General features: G+C 41.2%; 2 protein-coding genes across 19 annotated transcripts in view; one reads left to right on the plus strand and one right to left on the minus strand.

Moving 5' to 3' along the window:
• Positions 1-12,658, plus strand: part of Pbrm1 (polybromo 1) — a 126,367-nt gene extending 113,709 nt beyond the window's left edge. For 9 of the 18 annotated variants that reach the window (XM_042679705.1, XM_042679708.1, XM_042679713.1 and 6 more), the window contains 5 exons: positions 1,933-2,097; positions 5,321-5,476; positions 9,001-9,071; positions 9,197-9,413; positions 10,340-12,658. In XM_042679705.1, the coding sequence (XP_042535639.1) occupies positions 1,933-2,097; positions 5,321-5,476; positions 9,001-9,071; positions 9,197-9,413; positions 10,340-10,512 (782 nt within the window). In that variant the 3' untranslated portion in view covers positions 10,513-12,658. Of the gene's footprint in view, positions 1-1,932; positions 2,115-5,320; positions 5,477-9,000; positions 9,072-9,196; positions 9,414-10,339 lie in introns of those variants that run through there. The other 9 variants (XM_042679716.1, XM_042679718.1, XM_042679719.1 and 6 more) reach the window with 4 other exon arrangements.
• Positions 10,930-22,426, minus strand: Smim4 (small integral membrane protein 4). Its single transcript, XM_042679729.1, has 3 exons — positions 22,111-22,426; positions 18,414-18,501; positions 10,930-12,556 (listed from the first exon to the last, which is right to left on the minus strand). The coding sequence occupies exons 1-3, from the start codon at positions 22,259-22,261 to the stop codon at positions 12,553-12,555; spliced, it is 243 nt and encodes an 80-aa protein (XP_042535663.1). The 5' UTR covers positions 22,262-22,426; the 3' UTR covers positions 10,930-12,552.
• Positions 22,427-23,854: the final 1,428 nt, after the last annotated feature.

Here is a 23,854-nt window from a genome sequence, read left to right on the forward strand (position 1 = left end):
GAAATTAACATAGTTTTAAAGTCTGTTCCAAAACAAATAAAGCCAATACTTGGGTGGCTGATTATTTAGGGAGTGATCAGGAGAGAGAAAAATGTGGAGATAATGTGAAACATGGGAGTATGGCTGAGGAAGGAAAAGATGTTGGCTTAAAGGAAATTCTACCAGATTCAACAAGGAATCTGAAATTCAGAATGATCTTAAGGGAGTTAAACAACTCAGAAACATCTGAACTTTTGGTGTTCTTCACCTATTGAGCTACACAGATAGGAGTTTGACTTGACTTAGATACAGTTTGGCTTTCCAGGACAGCTTAGTTAGGCTTCTCCTAGAAAGAGACACCAGTAGCCCATCCAGTATTTGACCCACAGGCCTGAATGTTTTCTGTTTTTCCATCTTCTTTCCTGTTTTTTTTTTCTTTGCTCTCTCATTTACTGTGTCATTTGTATAATGAAAATACTAGAATTTAATGTGGGGTCTAAATCATTGATGTTTTTGTTTTATTGTGAGCTCAGGAAAATAAGTTGTTCAAATGGCCTTTGTCCCTCACACTCATTGTACTCAGTTTGCAGTGGGTATGTCAATTGGGACAGTGCTAGTGGTGGATGACAAATCTCTGCTGACAACTGTGTCACAGCTAAGGAGTGTTGGACTTACTTGACTTTCATATCCTTACCCTAAAAGAGGACTGGAGCTGTTGCTTCTTGTTTCTCTTTAAAGCCATGTAACCTCAAGCTGTTATCCCCCTCTTCAGATAGAGGAGCCTTTTGAGTTCCATATTGGAGGGTTAATGTGTGGTAGTTGGAGTATATGATATCAGGAGTCAGAGCCATCGGTTGCTGGTTCTCTCTACATTCTTGGGCAAATCATTACTATCTCCCAGTCTCCATTTTCCCATATGAAGAGTGGGGAGGGCTTCCTACCTATAAATGGTGAAAATAGAATAAACCCTGTGTGGTGGGAGCTTTGATAATATCCCTCTAGCATAATATATAAGGGTTTACCTGCTAGAAACATGATTGTTGGAGCTGTTGGCTGTGGAGATGCAGAATAGCTCAAGAGAGTGAAAGAAGTTTTCAGGTAAAAGCCCAGAAGTTCCACAAACAAATGCTCATCTTGCATTTTATATGAAGTAAGAGTAGATTCTGGAATTCATATGGATTTAGGATTGATTTATGATCAGCTTTGAAGTACACAGCTGTAGGCAATGTGGTTCTTTTCAGAACATTGTCCTTTGCTACATACATACATGTATTAGTTCCCTGATTCTGATGACTGTAGCCTAGAGTATCATGCATTTTTCCCTTGGGTTTATTAAACAATGGCCTCTTTGCTTCACTAGAATATAGAAAGTGGCTGTTTACTTTCCCTAAAATCTTGTGGAAGAGGTAGTAAGCTACTTTTCCCTTACAGAGTTAATTTTCTTCAGCTGCTAAACCTGTGATACTAATGATAAAGAGTCCTCAAATCTTTGTAAAATTGGGTACAAGGAATCAGGAAAATAGAGTAAGTAACAATTGTATCAAAAATTATAATGGGCCATGGAATTGCTTCATGTTAAAATTATAAACTATAATGCTATTAATACTAGAATAATGGTAGTGCTTCTCATCTTCAGGGTGCCTCATGAGATTAACCACGGTGGTTACGCTGGTGATGTGTTTAAATAAAACTTGTGCTTTCTGAATGTGTGTTGCAGTCTTAACATTCTTGAAATCTTTGCAGACCAGTTCTCAAGATGGGATAGGAAAGCTGGATTCTAGGTTACCAAGTGAAATCGGCCCGACTCTTCCTGTGTTGAGACTAGTCAACTACTGTTCCTTCCATTGAGACAGAACTGTTGCCTGTGTTTTTACTAGTCCTGTTGAATGCAATGGATGGTATTTTGAATTCCTGGGTTAAAAACAGAATTGAAAATCTGAAATGCCTTTACAGAGCGGGCAGCTAAAGTTGCTGAGCAGCAGGAGAGAGAGCGAGCAGCACAGCAACAGCAGCCGAGTGCTTCTCCCCGAGCAGGCACCCCTGTGGGGGCTCTCATGGGGGTGGTGCCACCACCAACACCAATGGGGATGCTCAATCAGCAGTTGACACCTGTTGCAGGTAAAAACAGGAGCTAAGACCATTTTTTTCCACTTTAAGAAATTCCTTCATTTTTTTTTCTCCAAGAGGAGTAGGCCACAGCCTGTAGCCTTTTCTCATGACAGATTTAAAGTTTGAAGTCATTCATGTCGTCCTATATTGCCTTTCCCATATGGGCAGTGTCTCCTCTCTGCCCCAGATATGGGCCCTGGGCATAATCCAGGGAATTGGTAGGGACCAGTTCTTCCCTGGCTGTGGGCATGGTCTGGCAATGTTCTTACCCCAGACTGCTCTAAATAGAGCACTACAGCAGATAATATAAATAAACCCTGAATTCTGTTCTGAAGAACTTCCAAGAGAAAACACAAACCAGTCTTTAGGTAGTGTTGATTTTCCTTCTTGTGCCAGTATTCAGTTTGCCTTGTTCTGCTGCAGCCATACTTAAAAGTCTGACCATTTAAAAGGATTTTTGACAATGAATTATAAATCCTTTCCTGGTCACCAGTGTGCATGACTGCTAAATTAAAAAAAAAAAAAAAAGTCCTTATTCAATTCATTGTGCCCACTCTGTAATGCTTTTCTATTTAATTACATTAAACTGCATTTTCTGTTAGTATCCCAGTCACATATTAAACAAAAAGAAAGAAAATGATGAATGTGGTTTGCTTGCTTGTGTGTGTTGTCTCTGGTTCTGGTAGCCATAGTGAATTTGACTATTCTTGAATTCAGTATCTTGTCTGATATGTCTCCAATGAGAAACCTGCATACCACCTCTCTGGCCCCACCTTTGTAATCCCCCCAAGTCTGATGAGATCTGTACAAGCCACCTATGTTTTTTCTTAATTCAATAGCTTGACCTCTGTCACAGGGAGTCCAAGACAGTGTTGTTCAAGGCAGGTTTGTTGGGATGTCGTTTTTGTTTTTGCTTTTTAAGGAAGAGCAGTGTAGGATACTTTTCCATTGTCGCTCTTAACTTTTGTGATGGCAAGTTCTCAAATGCACTGTCGCTGAACTTAGCAGTTGCACTCGCCAAAGCACTTGTGAATCATGGCTTTCAGTACTTTCAGTGTAACTGATGTTGATCTAACAAATTTCATAATCCGCCTGCTCTATTCCATGGCCCATTTTGGAATTAATGGGGTTCCAGAGGTTTTAGAAATCAGGCCTTGAACATGGGGACTTTGAAAGTTAGACTTCCTTCATTGATATTCTGTATTGTTCTAATTGATGTGTGATATTGTGGCACTGTGCCCTTGACTGCAAAACCCAGGGACATATTAACAAAATGAAATTTTGAAAAACAGCAGCTGCAGCATTTTAGCTCCCTGTTGGGGAATAACATAGAGCTCTGTGGTTGAGGATGGTGGACCCTCTAGAAAGCCCCTGCTCTTGTTACTGAGGGTGTGCTACCCATACTTCTAGGTCATGGGAGTTAAGGGCAAGCATTCTCCACAGTAACGGTCTTTGATCCACAGTGGGAACTTTGCAGCCAAGAGGATGATTTTTCATGGGTTTACAGGTTGCTTAGGGCCTGATTCTTAGCCTTGTTGCTGTCTGAGACCAGCTTTGCTTACAAGCATTGAAGCTCATTTGAACACATGTGACTGGGATAATAAATGCCAAAGTACAGTTTAATGAAGACAAGTGTCATGTCTTTCAGTGCTTAATAATTTAATCTTCAATCACAGCCCACGAAGGCTGCGTTCAGATGGGCTTTTGTAATTGAAAGCAAAGCCTCCCAACATTCTTACATTTCTCACGTACTTCACACCTAAAAGCTCAACCTGGTGGTGTGGTTAAAAGGCAGTTTGGCAGCATTGGATGTCCTCATGTTTAAGATGCTGGTGTCTGGTCAAAAGTAGTTTTTTCTCTGAACTCTCATTTCTTTAAAAAAAATTTTAAAAACCTTTATGCATTAAAGATAATGTTTCAGATTTCTTTCATCAGCTAGGTAATTGTAACTTTTGTAGTCAGTTTAGATATGGAAGCAGGGTGAATCAGTCTCAGAGTTTTCAATAATGTCATAGATTTAAGAGGTTTGTACAAGAGTCATGAGCAAATAAATGCCTTTCGATTAATTCTTAAGGGAAAGCCAAAAAGGGGAAAAAAATCTCAGAATCTGGAGTTCTGTACACTCTCTCAGAATCCCTCTCCAAAGAATATTTTATCAGAATGAGGTTTGACACTACTAATCTTCCCTTTGTGAAATGCTAAAGTACTTCAAGGGGAGCTTTGAGTTCTTGTTCATCATGATCATTACAAATCACTGAAAAGCTTAAATAAATAATGCCATGTGGTTTTAAAACTCTTTAGATAGGTGGAATCTTATCACTCCCTTTGCCAAAACTATTTGCTTAAACTCTTCTTAGTCATCACATGTGTTGTTACATGAAGATAGGCTTTGAAGATGAAGGAATAAAAACTGTTCACAGAAATTCTGTACCTCAGTTGAAATACCCCTTATCGACTGAAGATGTATATGAGGACATTAGTGAACCTGACAGCAGTCAGTGATGAACACTGACATTTTCTCATATCAGCAGAGCCTGATTCTCCAGCCATTCCTCCTTAAGGCATTCATGAAAGTTTTTGTGTGACCTGGGCTTTAGTTGATTGGGAAGGTTTGGATTTGTTTTTAAACATGTTTTAAGATCTAAAGGTGAAAGATCATTTTTGCAATGGCTGTTAGAAGCTACTTCCCAGCTCAAACCCTAGCTCATACCATTATTACCAGTAGTGGTGGGACTGGGAAGAGTAGAACTCTTGAACATTTCAAGCTGGAGAACCATGCTTTGTGATCAGGACTGTGTGATCATTTCCCTCCATTCCAATTTCCCCTCATATGTACCCATGATAGACATGAGTATAAGCAGAGTAGAATGGGGAGCCGTGTACTGTTCAGCTGTAGTTGTAGTTGCTCTGCTTGAACAGCTTGCAACAGTTCTGACCCTGGAAAGGCTATTATTCAAACGTCTTCTTATGAAAACATGCAGCATATTTATTCCAGTAAGAATAACTATGAACAATAATGTACTAAGTACTAATTTATCCAGAAATGTTGGGTATTCATACTTGTAACTTTTTATTTTGTTCATTATTGCAACAAAATAATTGCACTAATTACCATTATATCATGCAGTACTAAGGGTGCTTTATTCATTGGTAGTGCATGGGGGGGGTTGTTATTACTTAGCTCATGTTGCATGTTAATGATGCATGTCTGAAATTTGTTGTGTCCTTCAAGGCATGATGGGTGGCTATCCGCCAGGCCTTCCACCTTTGCAGGGCCCAGTTGATGGCCTTGTTAGCATGGGCAGCATGCAGCCACTTCACCCTGGGGGGCCTCCACCCCACCATCTTCCGCCAGGTGTGCCCGGCCTCCCGGGCATCCCACCACCGGGTAAGAACTTCATCTTCATTCACTCATTAATCTCATCTTAATATCTTTTTTTTTTTTTTTTCTCCCTAAGCCAGTTGTTCTGGAAGGAAATACCTGTTGCCTATTCTGCCAGGCCTACCTCACTGAGAATTCTGTGTGTTGAACAGAACGCTTAGCATCTGTGCTCTTTGTCAGGCAACAGCCCAGGGTGCATAGCAAAGGTCAGATTCTGCCCAAGGGGGCAGAAAACATACTCCATAATCACTTATACAGTATAATATGTACTTATAAGGTCAGGTAGCCTAGAGGGCTGCATCCTCTTTATCAGTGAATGAAGTTTCCTAAATTGCTAGCTCAGAGTAATATATTAAAAATAGTACAGATTTTCCCTTAGTACATTTCTTCATCTGATGCGATTCTTATCTCACAGGGTGTTCAGTATATCTCTTCCTTCTTAAGCAGCCCATCTAAAAGGACTATAGAATCGATTATGTAAAACTCTTCAGAAATCCTTCACTTTGTTTTGGGAACAAAAAGGGGGGAAAGAGAGGTTTTGTATATCTAACTCCCATAAGAAGTATGACATAGCCAGGCACCTGTGGTTCGTACTGGTACTCTTAGCTACTGAGGCTGAGATCTCAAGGATCAAAATTTAAAGATAGCCCAGGTAGAAAAGTCTGTGAGACTCCATCTCCAAAATAACCAGTAAAAACTAGAGCTAGAGGCCTGGTTCAAATGGTAGAGACCAGCTTGGCAAGCACAAAGCTCTGAGTTCAAACATATAATAATAAAAACAGCCTAGCCCATCCTGACTATAGACACCAGTCTATCACCACAAGCTCGTTCTTTCATGTAGACATATATAAATGGAATCTAGAAATTGTTATACTTAGTTTCACTTTACAATGAATTATAAATTGAAATTTTATTCTAATACCTAAAGGAGCCGGGCTGTGGTGGCTCGCACCTGTAATCCTAGCAACTCAGCTGAAGATTGTGGTTTGAAGCCATCCTGGGCAGGAGAGTTTGTGAGACTCTTATCTCTAGCTAACCACCAAAAAATTCAGAAATGGAGCTGTGTTTCAAGTAGTAGAGTGCTTTGAGGAAAAAAAAAAAAACCTCAGGAGCAGCACCCAGGCCCTGAGATCAAGCCCTAGAACTAGTATAAAAGAAAAGAAACTTAGCCCAAGCACTCATGCCTGTAATCCTAGCTACTCAGGAGGATGAGAGCTAAAGATTGCAGTTCAAAACCAGCCCTGGCATGGAAGTTCGTGAGACTCTTATCTCCAGTTAGCCACCAGAAAACTGGAAGTGGCACTGTGGTTGAAAGTGATAGAGCACTAGCCTTGAACAAAAAAGTTCAGGGACAATGCCCAGGCCCTGAGTTCAAGCCCCATGACAAAAGGAAGGAAGGAAAGGAGAGAAAGGGAAGAAAGAAAGAGAAAGGAGAGGAGAAAGGAAAGGGGGAAAGAAAGAGGGGGTGGAGGGAGAGAGACAGAAGAGGAGAAAGAAAGGAAACCTAAAGGAAAATTCCAAGTTCCCATACTTGTTGTCATCATATGTAAGAGAACTAAGTCTTGGCTATAATCTAGTCAGAGGTAATGCTTCTTTTTTAGGTGAGTTTGAGTACTATTTGTCCATTACTTAAAAATATCATCTAAGGAAACACACTGTATATACACGTATATATATAGATGTATACACCTAGATAAAATATGGATAAAAACTAATCAAGTTGGCTTACAATAGCATTGGATCTACCGACCATAGAGTTTTGCAGAGTTCCAGACAATGCTTCAGAGAATGGACCTAGCAGTGTGTAGGGTGAACAAGCCTAGTAGCCTGGCTTGAAACCTCCAGCTTACACTTTTTTTTTTTTTTTTAAAAACAGTGTTGCTGTATAACCCAGGCCAACCTTAAGTTTATGGTCCTTCAGCCTCAGCCTCCTGAGTCATGGAATTACAAAGGTGCACCACTGTGCCTGACTGTCCAGCCATACTCTGTAAATGTTGCTTAGAGAATGGCCATAGTTACATCAAATAATTTTTCCCAGATATCCCTAGAGGAGGTAATGTTTGCAGAGTGAATGAAGCATTATGGAAATAGTAACTTGGGTAAATCGTAGTGGCAACAGGAATCAATTATAAAATAATTGTTCCCCTAGTTCTATGTTCTCATTCATTAGCACATGGTATTTTTGGAGCAGTAAGACTGCATTTGGACATGACAATTTCTAGATGCATGTAATACTCAATGGGAGCCCTGTCTTAAGGCCAGTGGCCTCTAGTAGCAGCTGGGTTGTAGTGGGTATTGGGGCATATCATCCTCCTTCGCATCCAAAATGACATTTGAAGGAAGCACAACATATATGGTTATAGTCCAGGGAACAGGGGAAGGACTCTTTGATTTGTGCATGCATATGTCTGGGCTGATTTTGAGTAGCCATAGATTCAGAGAGCAGCTATGCTATCTCAGTTCATATGCTCACTGGCTGCCCCTGGCATTGCACTTGTAAATGAGGAAGCAGAAGAGTTTGCTGATTCACTTGTGCTGCCCTGCATAGCAATGATGTAGGCAGCTTATAGAGTTTAAGGAGGGGGTAAGTGTACAAAAGTAGTGGCCAGAGGCTTCTGGTGTGTTGTTGGAGCAGTAGCTTATCAACCACCACCTTTTCATTCACAAGTAATCCTCAGTATCCTTCTATGTTGATCCAGATAAACTTCTGAGCATTTGGAATATTAAAAATCCTATTTTTTAACACAAGCCTATTTTTATTTACTCTGTCTCTTTACAAATAAAAAGATGCTTACAACTCTGAATTTGAGAATACTGAGCTGTTTTTAAGTTTTTACGAATGGGGTGGCTCCCGTACCTATTTCTGTGTTTTATTGGAATATCAAATGGATGGTCCTGAGGTAAAAATAGTCTCAGATATTAATCAGTTCATTCCTGTGAGACAGCAATTGGTCATGATCATTCATCAAGGGAAGTTTACTAAATTATTATCAGAGACATAACACATGAAGTCTTTCTCTGTTCCTTTATTATATTCACACTTGAAACAACAGCAGCAAGGCTACTCCACTTCTGCATCATTGAAGTATCCTTTCTCTGCCAACATTAGTGACTTCAGGTAGAACCAGGTGCTGATAAACTATAAGAGGACAGCAAAGCAGTGCCTTCTAGCCTACCCAAAGCTCATTTAACTGCATTTTCACAGCCATTTCTCTTGTGTCCTTGCTATCTTAGCATATTGCTTACTAATGAGCCTGATTTCAGTGCCATTCCCAGTGAAATTCAACACAGGCTCCAGTTGCAAGACAATGTAGTACCTTGTAATCTAACTTACCCAGGGAAATACTAGAATTTTATAAAGATCACTTCTAAGCTTTTTGTCCTGTTTGGGGCACTTAGGATTCTATCAACACTGAAGGGCACAGGAACATATGTTGACCATGTAAATGCCATCATTTCTTATCAGACAGTAATTTTTCAATCAGCTCAACCTGAATCTTCTAATTGTGCCATTACCTTCTGAATTATAGGTGTGATGAACCAAGGAGTGGCCCCTATGGTGGGGACTCCAGCACCAGGTGGAAGTCCATATGGACAACAGGTAAGGGCCCCCATCCTCAGTTCCACTTTGGTTTTCTTAGGACTCAACAGAAGTCTAATCATCGTCCTTCTAGAACATATATGAACTACCTTTTTGTCTTACCATGTGGTACTGTGCTCTTTCAGGTGGGAGTTTTAGGGCCTCCAGGACAGCAGGCACCACCTCCATATCCTAGCCCACACCCAGCTGGTCCCCCTGTCATACAGCAGCCAACAACACCCATATTTGTGGCTCCCCCACCGAAGACCCAGCGGCTTCTCCACTCAGAAGCCTATCTGAAATACATTGAAGGACTCAGTGCTGAGTCCAACAGCATTAGCAAATGGGACCAAACTTTGGCAGGTAAGAAATATCCTTCCTACAGTAAGTCTTTGTGACAAGGCCAATGCTTGAAATCCTAGCTACTCAGGAGGCTTAGGTCTGGGGATTGCAGTTCACAGCCAGCCCAGGAAGACAAAGCAGCAAGACTCTTATCTCCATTTAACCAACAAAAAGCCAGTAGAGGTGTGGCTTAGGTGGTAGAGCACCAGCAATGAGTGAAAAAGCTGAACAAGAACATGAGGCCTTGAGTTCAAGCTCCAGTACCAGCACAAGAAAAATAAGACTTTATAATTAATATACATTCTTCCTCTTATTCCTGTTGCTGCTATTGGCTCTTGTACAACAAACATTCCCTTTTCTTTTTCTCCAAAGTTAGAAGGATGATTTATTCGTTTTATCAGAAGAAAAAGGAAGAAAAAAAAGGAAGGAAAGAAATTTGTTTGGATATAGTCTACACCTAAAATGAATAATATTTATAATAAATATGGTTTTATGGTGATTTTTTTGTTTTGTTTTTTGCTTTTGCTAGGGCTTGAACTCAGGGTTCAGGTGCTATCTCTGAGCTCTTTTGCTCAAGGCTAGTTAGTGCTCCATTTGAGATACAGCTCTCCTGGCTTTTTTGGTAGTTAATTGGAGATAAGAGTCTTAGAGACTCTTTTGTCAGGCTGGTTTCAAACCATGATCCTCAGATCTCAGCCTCCTGAGTAGCTAGTAGGATTACAGGTGTGAGCCACCAGGATCTAGCATGTTTTAATACATCTATCGACCCTTAAAAAACAGTGAGTTTCATCACCTTAAATTCTAATTTTCGGAAGTGGTGCTGTGGCTCAAGTGGTAGAGCGTTAGCCTTGAGCTGAAGAGCTGAGGGACAGTGTCCAGGCCCAGAGTTCAAGCCTCATGACCAAAGAAAAATTCTAATTTTTGATTCTCTGCATTTTAATTTTCAGCTCGAAGACGGGATATCCATTTGTCAAAAGAACAGGAGAGCCGTCTACCATCTCACTGGCTCAAAAGTAAAGGGGCCCATACTACCATGGCAGACGCCCTCTGGCGCCTGCGGGATTTGATGCTTCGAGACACCCTCAACATTCGCCAAGCATACAACCTAGAAAATGTTTAACACATCATTACGTTTCTTTTATAGAAGCATAAAGAGTTGTGGAACAGTAGCCATTTTAGTTACTGGGGGTGGGGGGAGGAACAAAGGATGACAATTTTTATTGCATTTTACTGTACATCATAATGCCATTTTTATATAAGGACACTTTTAATAAGCTATTTCAATTTGGTTTTGTTATATTAAGTTGACTTTATCAAATACATAGATTTTTTTGCATATGTTTCCTTTGTTTAAAACCAGTTTCATAATTGGTTGTATATGTAGAATTCTAGTTTTATCTTTTTACTTGTTGCCATGGGACTTAAACCATCAAAGGTTTTGTCTTGGCTTAGGGTTTGTTTTTTCTCTTGTTTTGGGGGGTTTTGTGATATATATATGAACAAACAAATGAAAAAAAAAAGAGTTTACAGATTAGTGTAAATTGACAATGAAATGTGAAGTTGGTCCTAGTTTACATCTTAGAGAGGGGAATATATATGTATGTTTCACGTGCCTGAATATCTTAAGCCACTTTCTGCAAAGGCTGTTTCTTACAGATAAAAGTGAAGTGCTTTCTTCGAAAGGTTGCTATTTAGATTATAGATATTTGGCAGACATGGCACCTTTGCTATATTAACTCAGAGGCCCTCTACATAAATCTACAGTCAGTGCTGTGCATTTATTTGCCGTTAGTATATCTCCTAGATAGCTGGAGGGAAAGCAGTTTTTCTTGTGGTGAGTTAGATATCTGTGATGTCAGTGATTTTTGCAGAACATGTGCGAAGCCCTGAATTATATTTAGTATTGGCAGGTAAGTTTAAAAGTACATTTGTTCTGTTTATAATGAGTTCACAGTTTATGCCTATACATGTTAGATTCTTTGAAATTTTAAATCTTTTACATTGCAAAACATTGACATTCATCTTGAAGAAAGCATTGGGGTAAAAACGTGGAGATTTATTTTGAAGCATATCCCCTAATATAAGAAAGGAAGTATGTATTTGTTTCTAAACAATATCGTGAGCTAATTGTGAAAGGATAGATTGCCTGCATGCAAATGTTTTCTATTCTTTATTTCTTTATTTTCAGTTGTGGTATTTCTTTTTCCTTCCAAGTGTCATGGTTGTAATTCTCAACCAGAAATTGGATATTTTCTAAAATATGTTTTTAAATTTATATTGTGCTTTTGAATTATAGAAGAGAATCATTATTTTAAGAAAATATTCACTAAAAAAAAAAAAGACCATTACTGATCCCAAACACCTAGAGATTTGGTGACTTTCTTATATGGCCCTAGAATAAACATTTTGAGGCAGTATATGATTCTCAGACAGTAGGAAACTACCAACATGGAACATTATTTCACTTGGTGATCTCTGAAACTTGCCATATTCTAGCAGAGTAGGTATGTTATGGCATTTCCACTGCTGTTTGTCTGATGAGAGTATAACTTTCAAAGGATACTTTTAATTCCTTTAATCTGTTCTACATACCCACATGTATAGTTATCCTACTTAATAAATCATGAGGGCAAAGGAGTAGTACAAAATAGGGAAACGTCTCTTGTATCGAGATACTTTAAATACTGGAGGCCCTTGTAACTTGATTGCCACTAGTCAACCACTGGATCTCAATTTGCATTAAGCATTTGAAAGAATTTTAAATTTTCAGTATGTCAGTACCTATTGTTAACATGAAAAATCAGATAGATCTCTTCTAGTTGCTGATTATTTGGACCATTGATTCATCATGGAGTATATAATGCAATCAGATTCTTTTCTTTCTAGATATCCTTGAATTACACCAAAGAACCTGAAACTTAATTTTGGTTAAATTATTTATTTATTTCATGCATTCATTTTATACCCTTTTTAAGGTCTGGATGACTTTCTTGGAAAGCCTCTAAGAACTGTTCACCATGGGCCATTGGGGCATTAGAAGCCAGAGCCCTCCTCCAGATTCCTTTCCCTGCACAGTGCAGGAGGAACCAGGAGCCAGGAACCAGCCAGGAGCTCTAAGGCAGTGCAAAACCAGCCCAGGGTGTTATTAGGCAGGCCCTAGTTAATTTAAAAGAAAAAAAAATATTTATTTTAGAATCATGTTTTTCTATATACTAACTTGGAGAATATTGGTATTTAGGATAGAAGATTTAAGGTCAACCATCTTCCAGAAAAAAAAATCTGACATAAGAAACTATAAGTAAACTATACATCTTTTTTTTTTTTTAATTCCTCTCCTGCATTTTTAGGAACTATAATGTGGCTCAGAAAACATAATGGCCTAAATGTTTCAAAATGTGAGTTCCTGTGGAGAATTTTGTTGCGGGGATGGCCATAGATTTAAAATAGAATGACAGCCAACTGGTTTTTGTAAAGGCCTTTGTTTTTATTTTTTTTTTAACCCATCCTCCTCCTATGAGGAAAAACAGAGGTGGGACTCTTATGTACCATCCCCAAATTGATAATAATGACTTTGAGTTTGAACATTTCCAGACCTGATTAAAACTTGTTTTATTCTTATTTCTGTATTATCATCATCTGAGGTTTAAGTGGTAACTAGTCTTTAAACATGTATGTGTCATATGTTTGTTCTAAGGCTTTTTAATCCAAATAAAAACAGAGTTTGCAAAGTGATTTGGATTAACCAGGTTTGGTTGTTCTGTTAAACCTGTGTAAGATGTTAGTTTTGGGCACACTGAAGAGAAGTTCTATAAGCCCTAATTTCATGCCATGATGATATGGCTTCAGATTTGAGGAAAGGACACCCCTTTGGTGGAGGTCAAAGTCAACGTGCAAATCCCTGATTGGGAGCTCAGATGTGTTACCATAGAATCTGAATATGGTAAAATGCAGCCTGAAGTCCCCTATACTTATTAGGATTAGAAGCATGGCAGAAATGCAGGTTAAAAATTGAAATTGAAGGGCTAGGGGTATGGCTTAAGTGGTAGAGCCACCGCTAAGTAAGCTCAAGGCCCTGAGTTCAAACCTTAGTACTGCCAAAAATAAAGAAATGAAAGCTGGGCGCTGGTGGCTCTCACCTGTAATCCTGGCTACTCAGGAGGTTGAGATCTGAGGATCACAATTCAAAGCCAGCCTGGGCAGGAAAGTCTGTGATACTCTTATCTACAACTAATGACCAGAAAACCAACAGTAGCATTGTGGCTCAAAGTGGTAGAGTGCTAGCCTTGAGCAAAAGAGCCCAGGGACAGCACCCAGGCCCTGAATTCAAGCCCCATGACCAAGAAAAAAAATGAAGAGAAAAGTAGAGGACAAAAGGTGAGGGAAATATGTCCTCTATTAGAATGCAGGATAACTCACTTCAAACAGTTTGTCTGTGACCAGAGGAAACAGGTGGCCTAGGTGTGTCTTTAAATGTTACCGTACTTTTGATAGAAAATGTTAGTAAAAGATTAACCAACTGTTTTCCTCTAATATCACTTTGCAAATCCCTGTGTTTCTGTTCTGAGAATGTAGGACTGTACTTCCATCTGTGTCCATGAGCAGTCACTGATGTATAAACATAGCAGCTGATCACTGTGAGAAGTATTTCTTTTCCTTTTCAGTTTGGAAGTATGATAATTCAGCTAATGAAAGTTCATTACTGAGCAAATTAATAACAATGACTTTTTCCTATTTAGAGTTTTATATGGTATTTATGTCTTAAAGATTGCACATAAATGTGGCAGGGTCTCAAATTATTTAGTATGTGTGAAGTCTAAGCACTGATAATTGCTTTATAGGAGAGAAATTGCTTTGGAAAACACATAGTCTAAAAGTTCATTTTTATTAAAGGGTAACTCACAGTGTGAAAGTCTTACATGTACAAAAGAGCTGCTGAGCTAGTGGCTCATATCTACAATCCTAGCTACTCAGAAGGCTGAGATATGAGAACCAAGGTTGCAAAGCCAGCATAGGCAGACAAATCCAAGAGATTCTTATCTCTAGTTAACCCATAAAAGCTGGAGATAGAGATATGGTTCAAGTGGTAAAACATAACTATGAGTAAAAAAAACCTAGCAAGAGTGATAGGCCCAGTCCAAGTCCCAGTGTTGGCACCAAGGGAAAAAAAGAAAAAAAAAAAAAAAAGACTCGTGCAATTAAGTGTAACAACAATGATTTAGGTAACACAAAATGGACCTGCTAGTTGTACAAGTAGCTTTGTTAAAATTTTATCACTTAATGCTCTATCCTCAACTCAAGTGATAACAGTAAAATTCCAAAGCCCATGATTTTTTCCAGCACTACACTGGAGGTAGATTTCTAACAACAATGCTAATTAAGTATATATCATTCTAAAATAAGTGGGATTTTGTTTTGTTTTACTTTTTTTAAGTGCCAGTACTAGGGCTTGAACTCTTAAGAGTAGAGCTCTTGATCAGCTTTTCTTGCTCAGGGCTGGGCCACTTTTAAAACAAAAACATGTCTCAGATTTTTCTGCCCCCACTGGCTTTAAACCTAGATCCTCAGATCTCAGCCTCTGGGAGTATCTAAAATTACAGGTATATGTGCCAGCAGTTCCTAGCTCTGTTACAGCTTTTTAAATCTGTTGAATTTTTTGCCTTGTAGTTCACACTAGGGGGCACTGCCATACTGTAATCAGAATTGTGACCTTTAAATTATAGTTCAAGTATCTAAGTAGGTTAGCATTACATTCCTAGTCAGAAGGTTATGAAAGGATTTCCCCCCCCCCCCAGGGGTCATTCCTAGGGAAATGTGACTCAGTGGTACTCAAGTGTCTGGTTAGCACTTAGCACTGATTTTTTTTTTTTTTTTTTTTTGAGGCAGTTAAAAGCAAATGTGCTGGGCTGGAAAGGTGACTCAATGGTAGAGTGCTTGCCTTGCATGCATGAGACCCTGGGTTTGATTCCTCAGCACCACATAAGCAGAAAAAGCCAGAAGTGGTACTGTGGCTCAAGTGGTAGGGCATTAGCCTTGAGCTGAAGAGCTAAGGAACAGTGTCCAGGCCCAGAGTTTAGGCCCCACAACTGGCAAAAAAAAAAAAAAAAAGCAAATGTGCTCAAAGAAATGTATCTCACATTAAATACAATAATTGAGTTGCTAGTCTACTTGTTTTAAAGTCAGATGTTAATCTATCAGCTTGCCATGGTGGCACACATCTATAATCACTGCTATTTGGCATATTAAGGCAGGAGGACCTTGAGTTCTTGGCTAGCCTGGCAAAATCAGAAAAACTCTATCTCAAAGATGAAATATAAATGAGTTGAGAACATGGTCAAATGGTAGAATACATGAATGCAAAGCTCTGGCTTTGATCTCCAGTACTGAAGAAAAAAATCTTACATTATACTGCCATTTTCAAACTTGTCCTTTTAATATAATTCTGACGGGGAAAACATGACTGGGGGTGGGGTGGGGGGAGGAGGAACCCTAGAGAATAACAGAATTGAGAGGCAGCAGGGAGATTGCTCAGGGAAGAAATCACACCAGATGTAGATGCTGGCTAGTAATTTGACTGGCAGTTACTATTAATAAAAGACATGGCATATTCTGTGTGTCAAAACACTTCCTTTTTTTTCCCTCCCCTCGGTTATAGGTCTTGAACTCAGGGCCTGGGTGCTGTTCCTGAGCTCTTTAGTTCAAGCCTAATGCTCTGCCACTTGAGCCACAGCGCCACTTCCAGTTTTCTGGTGGTTAACTGGAGAAAAGAGACAGACTTCCTGTCAGGGCTGACTTTGAACCGCAATCCTCAGATCTCAGCCTCCTAAGTAGCTAGGATTACAGGCATGAGCCACTGGCTCCCAGCCTCAGTTTCTAAAACTAGGAGTGTGAAGAACACACAAAATGTGTTCATACGGCCAGGCACCAGGGGCTCATTCCTGTAATTGTAGCTACCCAGGAAGCTGAGATCTGAGGATCACAGTTCAAAGCCAGCCTGAGCAGAAAAGTCTATGAGGCTCTCCAGTTAACCACAGAAAAACTGAAAATGGAGCTGTGGCTTAAATAGTGGAGTACTATCTTTGGGCAAAAAATCTTAGGGATAGCAGCCCAAGCCCTGAGTTCAAGCCCCACAACCAGTAACAGGGTAAAGAAGTGGCTACATAATTAAGAATCATGTCTTCTTATGTAGCAGTGTCTCTGAGATTAAGTTTAGAACTTTAGACAACTGGGCATATTACTAAGCACTCTTGGTTTTGTCTGTCATCACTGGCCTTCATACCCAAGCCACCTCTTAACAATGAGCTGAACTTGCTGTAGTTAATGCTTTGATGAAATATGAGTAATCACTGGGTCTTTGTTTACATTGGATTGGTCCTAACACTAATGGACAAATTTAGATTAGGAAAATTATAAGATATATTAATGGCTGAGATAATTATCTTGAAGACAACCTGTAGCCTTAAACATCAGCTTGCTTATTTCTTTCCAATAGTGAATTCTACTGATTTGAGATTTAGTGTGTTTTTCTGTGCCATTCTTGGGACTTGCATTCAAGGCCTGGGTGCTGTCCCTGAGCTTTTGTGCTCAAGGCTGGTACTCTACCACATAAGCAATGCTCCACTTCTGGCTTTTTTGGTAGTTAAGAAGATGAGAGTCTCATGGACTTTCCTGCCTGAGCTGGCTTTGAACCTCAATCCTCAGATCTAAGTCTCCTAAGTAACTAAGGTTACAGGTGTGAGCCACAGCATCCAGCTTAATCTTATTTAGAATGTTGATATTTCTTGTTTGAAAACATGTTGGATATGGTTGTCTAAGCATGTAAAAATGCCTTTACATTTCTACCAGTGACTGCACTTAGGTTGAGTCAAATTGCCAGATAGTAAAATGCCTTTACATTTCTACCAGTGACTGCACTTAGGTTGAGTCAAATTGCCAGATAGTCTGGATGCTTTCCACTATGTATAGTTGTCGTTAGCAGCATTCTCATCATAAAGGGGTGTGAATCATGGAGTTCCTAACCTCTTGTGTAAGGAAGTTCACAGAGAACTAGCATGAGCAATGTAGTCAGTCAGGAATTGCCACAACCCTAGCAAGAAGTTTATGGGCTGGTAACAGGCAGAAATATAATTGCATAATTATCTTAGTTTTGACAATTTTGCAAAGAGATTGGTTTTTTTTTTTTTTTTAAGTCATGTCTATGATCTAGTTTGGATTCTGAAAAAGAAAAGCCAGCACCAGTGGCTCATACCTATAAACCTAACTAAAGAGGCTGAGATCTGAGGATCATGGTTCAAAGACAGCCCTGGCAGAAGGTCCACAAGATTATCTCCAGTTAACTACCAGAAAACTGGAAGTGGTGCTGTGGCTCAAAATGGTAGAGCCTGAGCAAAAAGAGCTCAGGCACAGCACGGAGGCCTTGAGTTCAAGCCCCACGATGAAGAAAAAGGCAGGGAAAAAAGGAGAGAGAGAAAGAAAAGGGAATGAAAGAGAGGTAAGATTACCATTTGTTGCCTTAAACAAGCCAGGATTAGTGGATTAGCTACTGGGGAGGCTCAGATTGGAAGGATAACAGTAGGAAGCCAGCACAGGCAAACCGTTCTTAAGACCATACCTCAACCCAATAAAAAGATGCACATGGTGGTTCCCCTTGTCTTCTCAGCTATGGGAAAAGTATAAATAGGAAAATTATAGTTTAGGCCAACTAGGCAAAAAGCCAGGCCTTATTTTAAAAAGCCAAAAAGGGATGGGATTGTGGCTCAAGTGGAAGAACACCTATCTAGCAAGCACAAGATCCTAAATTCAAACCATAGTACTGCCCAAAATAAATGCTCATTAAGTGTAAATGAAGGAAGTAATTTTCTGACAAGTACTGTCCAATAGTGAGTTTGGTAGAGACAGCAAAACTGAAAAATCATTGTAAAGGCAATTCTTGGAGTAATGTGCAGATGCTAGACAAGCAAGAACGGTTCTGAAGAGTACATTTCTAAAGGAGCTGAAACCAGTCATGAAAATTCATATATTCACTTTATTGGCTGCTGAAGTTCAATCTCTGATGCTTCTTCCAGCCTTCTCTGATACTGTCTTTCTGAGGCTTTTCTACGGTAGACATCATCTGTATCAAACAAAAATTTTGCTTAGATTGTCAGAAAACAGGGCTTTTATAACATACTCAAGTCTGAGTGATTCAACCAATAGGCTTAAGTTTGTCACCTATTTCTGAATCTCAGTGTTTAACCCAAGGGCAAAACAGACTTAAAACTAGTTGAATGAATACTAGTTAGTGGAGTTCTAGACTTTGGTAGAAACATTCTGACACACCTCTTGGTAATGTTTCAGCATTCCTTCACTTCCTTCCCACTCATGATTTCTGTTCTCTCTAAAATAATACTTAATTGGGCTGGGAAGGTGGCTCAGTGGTAGAGCGCTTGCCTTGTATACATGAAGCCCTGGGTTTGATTCCTCAGCACCACATAAGCAAAAAGAAAAAAGCCGGGAGTGGCACTGTGGCTCAAGTGGTAGAGCACTAGCCTTGAGCTGAAGAGCTGAGGGACAGCGCCCAGGCCCAGAGTTCAGGCCCCACGACCGGACCCAAAAAATAAATAAATAAAAATTTAAAAAATAAAATAATACTTAATGGACCTGGCCCCTCAAAGGCACTTCATACCCTGAAGTGATGTGCTGGCTCCCTTTTCCATACCCCACAACCTCAGCATAAGGAGGGGAAGTCAGTTTCCTTCTCAGCTGCTGTTTTTCCAGACTGCGATTGCTGTCTTCATTTTTTTTTAATCCTCTTGCTTTTTAGGTTGCATGCGCATGTGCGCACTCGCACTATTCCTGAGGTTTTTGTTTTTGTTCTTTTCCCAAAGCTAGTGCTCTACCACTTGAGCCACAGCTCTACTCCCAGCTTTTTGGTAGAAATAGTCTCATTTTCCTACAGGAGCTAGTTTTGAACCACAATCCTCAATCTCACTCTAAGTACATAGGACTATGGGTATGAGACACCAGCCTGACTCGTACTGTTTTACTGGATTTTGAATTCAGGGCCTGTGCTTGTTCAACAGACACTCTGCCACCTATGCCATGCTGAGGTCCCTCTTCCTTTAAAAATTCTTCCTTCAGGGCTTGTGCCATTTTGAGCTGGGAAGGCGGTTCAGCAGTAGAGTGCTTGCCTTGCATGCATGAGGCCCTGAGTTCAATTCCTCAGCACCATATAAGCAGAAAAAGAGGGACATGGTGCTGTGGCTCAAGTGGTAGGGCACTAGCCTTGAGCTGAAGAGCTGAGGGACAGCACCCAGGCCCAGAGTTCAGGCCCACGAGTGACCCAAAAAAAAAAAAAAAGTGATATACAGGGCTTGTGCCATTTAACAGTCTCTCTCTTCCTGGGCTGGCACCTGCTCTATCACACACACCCATTTGGTCACTGAAAAACACTAGACTCTTGCTCTGGCTCCTTGTCCCATCCTGGACCTTCTCAAAAACACTGCCACTACCCTTGTAGACAAAGAACCAACCCCCTTTGCCTTCCTGACTTCTTCTTTTTCAATGCTGTATGGAAGGAATTCTGCTTAAACCACAACCTCTCTACCCTTTCACCTTGGAGTTCATCAACTTCTTCCCCAGATCCTTGGCTCTTCGTTTTCCCTTCATATTCTCTCTTGGCAAAGTGGATGATATTCCTTCACAGTCATCAATATCTTGACTTATACACACACCCTCTGGCCAGAAGCCAGAAATTAATTCAACTTCCTACTCCATGACCCTTAATAGCAGTACCTAAGTCCATCTACTGCCATGTCTGGAAATCAAGTTTTCTCAATCAAGACCCTCTCCTTTCTTTACTCACCTCTGAGTGGCCATGAACTCTTTCTACATAAGTAAGTTACTACAATGAACTCTCAGCTAATCTCCAAGGCTACTCCCATCTTCATAAGAGCATATCTACACCCCCACCCCCAAGGGCTATCTTTCCTTCACAGACTCAAATTTCCTTAACTTCATATTTATGAAAACCTTCCTGGTGTCCCTAACTTCCTCCTTTGACCACTCAAGTCATCCTAAAATGGTTGGTCTTCACTATGGTTTACTTGTGAATGGTACAGAAACCGAGATTTCTAATCCAGTTCAGTCTCTTGAGTTTGAGATCTGTAAACCTCCACCTCAGCATGTCCTGAGTGGAGCTGAAGGTCACCTTGCCTGGGCGCTCCACCTTCAGAGAGGTAGCACCCATGTTCCATCTTGATCATCAAGCTTTGTCAGCATTACCTCTGGGCTGTCAACATCACTCACTCCTTCTACCTCCAATCTAGACACTAGCCTCTCTCAAATGCAAGCCCAGACTGTGTTCCCACCAGTGTTTCCACATGAGCCCCATCGAACCCTTCAATCCTGCTCACTTATCCCACTGTGGTTCCTTTCTAACCACCTTTGGCTCTCATCATCTACTTCCATCCCTCGGCACCCACAACAAGGCCTCCTAAACAAGGCATTCCCACTTGGTTGAGTCTGCAAAACCTATTTTGTATGGTAGCTTTTACAAAAGTTTTCCATCTAGTCCAGTGAGATGCCCACCTACAATCCCTGAGCATCTCAGCTACACCCTAGCTCTAGTGGTAATTGTATGATCTGTCTTTCCCATTAGCTCTTCCAGGTGGAGACCTGCCTTGTTCATTCGATCCCCTCTTGGGTGGTCAGTCAGAGGCAGTGACACACTGCTGTTAATCCCAGTTACTGGGGAGGTAGAGATGGGAAGACTGTAGTTTGAGGCTATCCTGGGCGAGAGTTATGGAGATCCCCCTCCCCACCTAAAATCAACAAAAAATGTAAGTATGGTGCCTAATCCTAACTTCTCAGAAGGCTTAAGTAAAAGGATCAGTATGGGCCTACTTGGGCAAAAAAAAAAAAAAAAGGAAGACAATCTGAAATATAAAACAGAAAGGACTGGGGGAATGGCTTAAATGGTAGGGTTCCAGTGGCATTGAGTTCAAACTCCAGCACCACACACATCCACTCATCCATACATGCAAACTATTGATGAATAATGAACAGAAGGAAGTACTAACGTAATACCTTAAAAATGAGAGTTGGCAATTCACAAGTATTTCAGGAAAGTGGCTAACAAAATAGCCTAGGGGCTGAGAGGTCCTGAAACGGAACTGGCCTGCCCAGAAGTTGTGCTCAGAAAAGCAATGCCAGGCGTTCTTTTCGCAGTGGTGGGCCTCTGACCCAAGCCAAACACCTGGTGCCAATGATGGCTCCGTAAAGACATTGGGCGTATTTAGTCAGGCAGGCCAGTGCTCTCCAAGGCTTGGGACAATTAACTCAGAGAGGGAAGGCCAGTTAACAGGGATTTCTATAAATCCTCAGGATCCACCCCTCTGTGGTAGTAAGATTCTCCCTAAGGCCCACTCACTGGCAAGCTCAAGGGCAGGCTTGAGAGGAGGGCGGCCTGAGATTGGGGATACGAGTCCTCCAAGTGTCGGGAAAAGTGGCAATGCTGGACGCCAATGTGTGCGGTGAAGAAGAGGCCGGTGGGCATACGGCCAGAGTTGAACCAACAGTGGCAAAGTGAATGGAAAGGCACTTGTCCTTCAACCACAGTTTTAAAAGCAACTCGGTACTGAAGGAAATCAGCAGTCTGCAATGTAATGCCCTCAAGGGAAACAGATCCCTGCTAGTCGTGCCTTCCTGAAAGGAAACGGAAGCTTACTGCACCCCCACTTACAGAAAGTCTCCTGGCCCACACGCACTTTAATCATGATCCACTCCATTGTTCCTCCCAGGACAAAAAAAAAGGGCAGGAACCTGTAGATGCCGAGTCGCTGCTTCCCGGGCACTCGCTGCAGAATTCGCCTCAGCTGGGCTCTGAAGAACATGTTCGACTGAAGTGGAAAAGGGCAAAGCGGACCTCGAGCGCCTGGAGTGCCCCTGCGCGGCCAAGCCCGTCCTGCATGTCCCCGCCGCGTTCCGCGGCCAGGCCGAGCAGCCACAAACTCACGCCACAGCCGCTGCGGAGCTCGGGGCGGAAGTCGACCTCTCGGTTCCGCCAATCAGTTCGGCGGGGTGCGCGGATCCACCAATCAGAGTACTGCTGAGATGGAGCGGCCTAAAGGAGCAGGCGCTAGCGTCCCGGCTCTGGAGGGCGATCACAGGGGGCGGGGCCACCAACGTGGCGTGGGCCCCGCCGCGTCCCGGGTCTCCCCCGCGCAGGCTGGGCTGGGACTTGACTGCCGCGCACTTTGCCACCGCCATCTTTTTTTCCTGATACACTAACTGAAGTCGCGACCGTAAGTGAAGGTCTGGCTAGTTCTGTACACCACCATACTCCAAAATGCAATTATGTTACGTCGGTCTTCCTTTAGGAATGTTACTCTTCTAAAGATTCGATATGCATTGTTTAAAGCTGAACTTTTCATTATCACTACAAAAGCCTGGTTTAGAGAAACAACCCAAAAATGATTTTTAAGAAATAGCTGTCATATACGGGCACTTTTATCTAGGCATTTGTAGTTTTTGTTGTTTTGTTTTGCTTGCCTAGCCTCTTTATTCATAAATTGCACAGATAATTACAGGATTGGCAATGAGCATAGCTTTGTTATTAGATTACATCTTTGTGCCACCATCAATTCCCCTTTGATGCATTAAACACAGCACCTGAAACATAATAACTTGTCAATTAACAGTTGTAATATTCATGATTATGCTTTATTGAGTTCTCATGCTGCACATAAATTCCCTTTACCAAAAAGAGATTAAGCCAGGCAGACACAGAGCTCTGACTCAGAAGCCATCACTCATGATCCATGGCTGCTTGCTAACCATACCTACAAGAGGCTTTCCCTCCAAACAATTGAAGTAAAGTTTTGAGAAGAGAGACAACTATGACCATCTTTAAGAGTCAAATGAAAGCCTACGTTCTTTTCCTGGTCCCCAGAAAAGATCAAAGGCCTTCCATGAGCAGCTATAGCTCATTTCTCTTGACGTTTTGGAGGGCTGGACCCTGCAGGGCGTTCACTCCCCTGGAAGAGGTTTATATGTGTCCTGAATCCAGGTCACACTTAGCTCATGTGGGCCCTCAGGGACACTCAGGAACCCATTTTTTGGCCTCTGTGCCTACCAGTGCCCAACCTAGGATCTGGCACACTAGCTAGGTGTTAGTCCAGATGTAGAAGCCTTGCGCAAACAACCTTAAACCCAGTGAGCATCCTGGGAAAAACCATGCACCCAGCTGACTTGCTCATCATGGATACGACTCACAGGGTGCTGGGCTGACCATTGTCACCGGACGGAGGTGCGGTCACTAAACCTCAGCTCCGTCCGGTGACAATATCATTGGTATACCTGCAGGTAAGAAAGCTAAATAGAAAAACGAAGTAAAGAGAGGTTTCAAGAGGAAAAGAGAAATTGCATTGTAAGCTCCGACACTGATAGAATGGACTTGGGCCTCTCAAAAGAATGACTTCTCCGGG

The sequence above is a fragment of the Dipodomys spectabilis genome, unplaced genomic scaffold (genome assembly GCF_019054845.1).
Source record: "Dipodomys spectabilis isolate Male_0828 unplaced genomic scaffold, ASM1905484v1 ptg000054l, whole genome shotgun sequence".
NCBI classification, from domain to species: domain Eukaryota; kingdom Metazoa; phylum Chordata; class Mammalia; order Rodentia; family Heteromyidae; genus Dipodomys; species Dipodomys spectabilis.

Excerpts from the sequence above, each read along its gene's own strand:
- Smim4 (XM_042679729.1), bottom strand. The coding sequence starts at position 22,261 with ATGTTCTTCAGAGCCCAGCTGAGGCGAATTCTGCAGCGAGTGCCCGGG. Across the intron at positions 18,502-22,110 it reads TGTGGGCCAGGAGACTTTCT|ATGATGTCTACCGTAGAAAA; the intron begins GTAAGTGGGGGT and ends TGTTTGATACAG.